Source organism: Elephantulus edwardii, unplaced genomic scaffold, assembly GCF_000299155.1.
Source record: "Elephantulus edwardii isolate Elephantulus edwardi_28Jun2011 unplaced genomic scaffold, EleEdw1.0 scaffold00038, whole genome shotgun sequence".
NCBI classification, from domain to species: Eukaryota; Metazoa; Chordata; class Mammalia; order Macroscelidea; family Macroscelididae; genus Elephantulus; species Elephantulus edwardii.
This window is the reverse complement of record NW_006399788.1, coordinates 6,088,897-6,093,629: the sequence shown is the minus strand read 5'-3', so window position 1 is coordinate 6,093,629 and position 4,733 is coordinate 6,088,897. Positions and strand designations below refer to the sequence as shown.

General features: G+C 37.7%; 1 protein-coding gene across 3 annotated transcripts in view; it reads right to left on the bottom strand.

The window, feature by feature from the left end:
- The window catches only part of DMTN (dematin actin binding protein), a 35,302-nt gene that overhangs the window by 10,949 nt on the left and 19,620 nt on the right, over positions 1-4,733 (bottom strand). For all 3 annotated transcript variants that reach the window (XM_006884815.1, XM_006884816.1, XM_006884817.1), the window contains one exon: positions 261-366. In XM_006884815.1, coding sequence (XP_006884877.1) covers positions 261-366 — 106 coding nt within the window. The remainder of the gene's footprint in view (positions 1-260; positions 367-4,733) is intronic.

Sequence of the window (4,733 nt, the reverse complement as noted above, 5' to 3'; positions counted from 1 at the left end):
TTCTCTGCGCTCCAGTGCAATTTTCAGAGTCTCTTCTGACATCCATTTTGGTCTTTTCTTCCTCTTCTGTCTTTGCAATGACCGTTTGCACTCTTATTGCAGTCAGCATTTTCCTAAGGAAAGTGTGTGTACTTTTAATCAGTCAGAAGCCACATCATATGTGTCTCTTATACCCATAGTAGCACAGTGCCAGGCATACGATAAATACTATAGACCAACAGATTCATGCCTCAGATTCAGCCCCTCTCCAGGGCACTCACAGGTATGGAAGGGTGTTCGGTCGGGCAAGGATCGGGTTTTCCTCCGGATTGGCAATGACTTCTCCATCTCTTCTTTCAAGATCAACTTCCCCAAGTTGGAAGTAACCTGAGAAGGAAGAAAAGATGGATCTAAGACTTAAGTACTCATTTCTCATTTCCAAAATTCTCACAGTATGGCAAGCAGCATATAGGCCCTTGCAAGCCTACCTACTAAGGACAAATGTCCCAAATGGCTAGCTCATGTCTGGAGTCCATGGAGTCTCCTATTTTTGTCTGACACCCCACCACATTGGGCTTGGACACCCTCAGTAAGAAGTAAGTGCTGCTTACCATAACTGCCCGAATAACTTCCTCATCCCTGGCTATGACAGCTGGAGCACAGCCCATTTCACCTCCAGTGGCCTTTTCATGACTCTCAGGACTGTCTCCTCTCTCAAGACCAGTAAGCCACAATTCTTTCTCTCTTCCCTCTCACTTCCTCTTTCTTCTTCCTCTCCTCGGCTTGCTATGGCTTGGTACTTGGAGGACCATTCTCTTCTGCATTTTTTGACCCTACTAACAGATAGTTTCCCCCTAAAAATCACCATAAAGTCTAGGTGTCTCCTGAAAAGCAGTGCCTTGAAATCCTGAAAAAATAAAGGGAACTTAGCTTTTGGAGTCTGAAATTGAACATGCAATCCAGATGTATTAATAATAACTGATGACAGGAATGAAAAAAGGTAGAAACAAAGAAGGACTGGTAAATATGGGTATTAGAAGTTCAAAGTAAGTTGGAAAATATGGCCTTGGAGAAAAGAGGCTGGAGAGTGAATGACTAAATTTTGCCCAACGATTATTTATTCATTGAAAATATTTTTTTTAAAAAAATACCATAAAAGGTGACTATACACATGAGCCTCATTTAATGGACTAAACAGGTATCAGACTGGTTATATCTGTAGAAAGAGCAAATGGAGATGTTCAATATTAGCAGTCAAAACAAGGCCAGGGCAATATCTCTAATGAAGATAGATGCAAAAATCCTCAATAAAATTATGGCCAATAGAATAAAAAATAATTCACCATAACTAAGTGGGATTCATAACAGGTATGCAAGGATGGGTCAACATAAGAAAAACAATGTAATTCATCACATTAACAAAGCAAAAAACAAGAACCACATGGTCCTATTAATTGATGCAGAAAACACCCTCTTCTGATTAAAATACACAGCAAAATAGGAATAGAGAGATCAAGAGTCAACATTGTTCTCAATGGAGAGATTAAATGCTTTCCCTTTGAGAATAGGAACTAGGCAAGGATGTCCATTAAAACATCTCTTATTCAATATTGTATTGGCAGCCTTTGTGATAGCAATCAGGCAAGAAAAGAAGAGGTATCCAAACTGGCAAAGAGGAAGTAAAATTATATCTACATGCAGATGATATTATAGTATACTTAGAAAATCCCAAAGACTCAGCGAGAAAACTAGTGGACATAGTTGCCCAATTCAGCAAAGTGGCAGGATACAAGATCAACATACAAAAATCAGTTGGATTTCTCTACAGTGACAAAGAGAATACAGAAATGAAGCTAAGAAAAACAATACCCTTCACAATAGCTAATCACAAGATTAAGTACTTGGGAGTATATCTAACTAGAGACATCAAAGACCTGTTCAAAAAAATTACAAAACATCATTACAAGAAACAAAAAGAGACCTGGAGAAATGGAAGAATATACCATGCTCTTAGATAGGAAGACTTAATATTGTGAAAATAACAAGTCTACCAAAGGCAATCTCCAACTTCAATGCAACCTCAAAACAGATACCATTCCATTCTTTAACAAGACGAAAAAGGCAATTTCCAATTTTACTTGGAATAGAAAGGGACCCCCCAATAAGCAAAGCACTCCTGAGAAAGGAAAACAAAGTAGGAGGCATCTCATTCCCTGATCTCAAATCCTACTACACAGCCGCCATGGCGGTCAAGACAACCTGATACTGGTATAGTGGCGGACACACAGATCAATGGAACATAACTGAGAACCCAGAAATCAGATCATCTACTATGACAAGGCAAAAAAATCTGTTAAATGGGAAAATGACAGTCTGTTTAACAAATGATGTTGGCAAAATTGGAAAAGCATCTATAGAAAACTCAAGAAAGACCCACACCTCACAACATACACATACACACACACACACACAACACACAAAATCAACTCAAAGTGGGTCAAGAATCTAGGACTAAAATCAAGGGCTATAATCTTCATCACAGAAAAGCTTAGATGAACTCTAGAAGCTCTAATCCACAATATACAGTCTTCCAAGCACCTTGAAAAACCTACAACGAGGAGAGAATAATATAGATGAATAGGACCTTCTAAGAATCAAATCCCTATGCACAACAAAAAACTTCTCCAACAGGCTAAGAAGGAAACCCACAGACTACGTTTGGCAATCTGATAAGGAACATAGAATACTCCAGGACCTCAACAAGAAAAAGGTAAACCACCAAATCACAAAATGGGCACAGAATAGGAATAGACACTTCACCAACGAAGAAATTCTGATAGCAAACAAATGTTCAAAACCTCTAGTTCTTAGGGAGAGCAAATCAAAACAACTATGACATATCTCACCCTAGCAATAATAGCAAAGTTCAATAGAGCAGAAACAACAAATGCTGGTGAGGTTGTGGAGAAATTGGAACCCTTATTCACTGCTGGTAGGAGTGTAAAATGGTGCCACTTCTGTGGAAAGCGGTATGGTGCTTTCTCAAAGAGCTGGAAAGAGAAATAGCATTTGACTCAGCAATTCCACTACTATGAATATACCCTAAGGAAACCAGAGTTGCCACCCAAACAGATACATGCACATCCATATTTATTGCTGCATTATTTATAATAGCAAAGTGACGGAAGCAACCTAAGTGCCCATAATAAATGAATGGATAGAAAACCCAGGGTATAGTCACACAATGGAATACTATGTGGAACTGAAAAACAAAGAAACTTGTAAAACATTACACAACATAGGTGACCCTGGAAGACATTAAGCTGAGTGAAGTATCTTAGTCACAAAAGGACAAAAACTGCATAACAGCACTGTTATAAAACAGGAATGACATGGAGGATTGGGGGGGAAACTAGGAAAAGAAGGGATGGATATTGAACACTGCATTGGAATGGATAAAGAAAAGAACTCTATAGAAGGAATATATGATTAGGCATTATCTGTATGACAACAGTCCAAAATAAGAGGTGCACTGCAAAGTGAAGGGGTGGGAGGAAAGGAGGAAATTATGCAACAATGAACAAATATTTTTTTTAAAAAGTGAACTGGGGATGGTGAGGGAGGAAAATATGTAAGAATGAATGAATGAAAATCCAACTTTTCTGTAAACTTTCGTTAAAATAGCAATAAAGAAGAAACAACCCAAACAATAACGCCAGGGGATAACAGTGGAGGAGACTATCAATTATTGAAATACCAGCTCAAACTGAAGTTGAAGAAAATGAAAACAAGTCCATGAGAACCGAAATACAACTTTTAATCAGTTCTAGCTGAATTTAAAAACTATTTCAAGAATAGATTTGGTGCACTGAATACTAATGACCAAAGACAACATGAGTTATGAGATAGCATCAAAGATGTTATGCCTGAAAAAAGCAAAAGGCCATTACAAAGACAGGAAAGAAAGAAAAGACCAAAACGGATGTCAGAAGAGACTCTGCAACTTGCACTAGAATGTAAAGAAGTGAAAATAAGGGAAGAAATGCTGAAGTCAGAGAGCTGAAGAGAAGATTTCAAAGGGCAGCTTGAGAAGACAAAGCAATCTTATAAAACATGCAAATAGATGGAGTTAGAAAACAAAAAAAAAGAATATGCTCGGTATTTTCTCAAGCTGAGAGAACTGAAGAACAAGCCTCAAGTTGGAATTCTGAAGGATTCTATGGCAAAATCTTGTGTGATGCAGGAAGCATCAAAAGAAGGTGGAAGGAATACATAGTCACCAAATAGAATACCAAAAAGATTTGGTGGACATGAAATCTTTTCACGGAGTTGCATACAACTAAGAACCAGTGGTGATAAAGGAAGAAGTTCAAGCTGCACTGAAATCCTTGACAGAAAATAAAGCCCTATAATTGATGAAATACCAATTTAGGTGTTTCAACAAACAGATACAGTTGTGGATTATGGTCACTTGTTTATGCCAGAAAATTTGGAAGACAACTACATGGCCAACTGACTGGAAGAGACCCATATTTATTCCCATTCCAAAAAAGAGGTGATCCTACACAGTGCGGACATTATCAAACAATATCACTAATATCACATGCAAGTAAAATCTTTATGAAGAGTATTTTTTTTCATGTCTGATAAATTTTTATTAGTAAACCAGATAATAATCACAAACATCAAGATGAGCAAGTTATTTGAAAAGCCTGAAATAAAGATACAGTAAGGGGCAGGGAGAATTTTTTTTT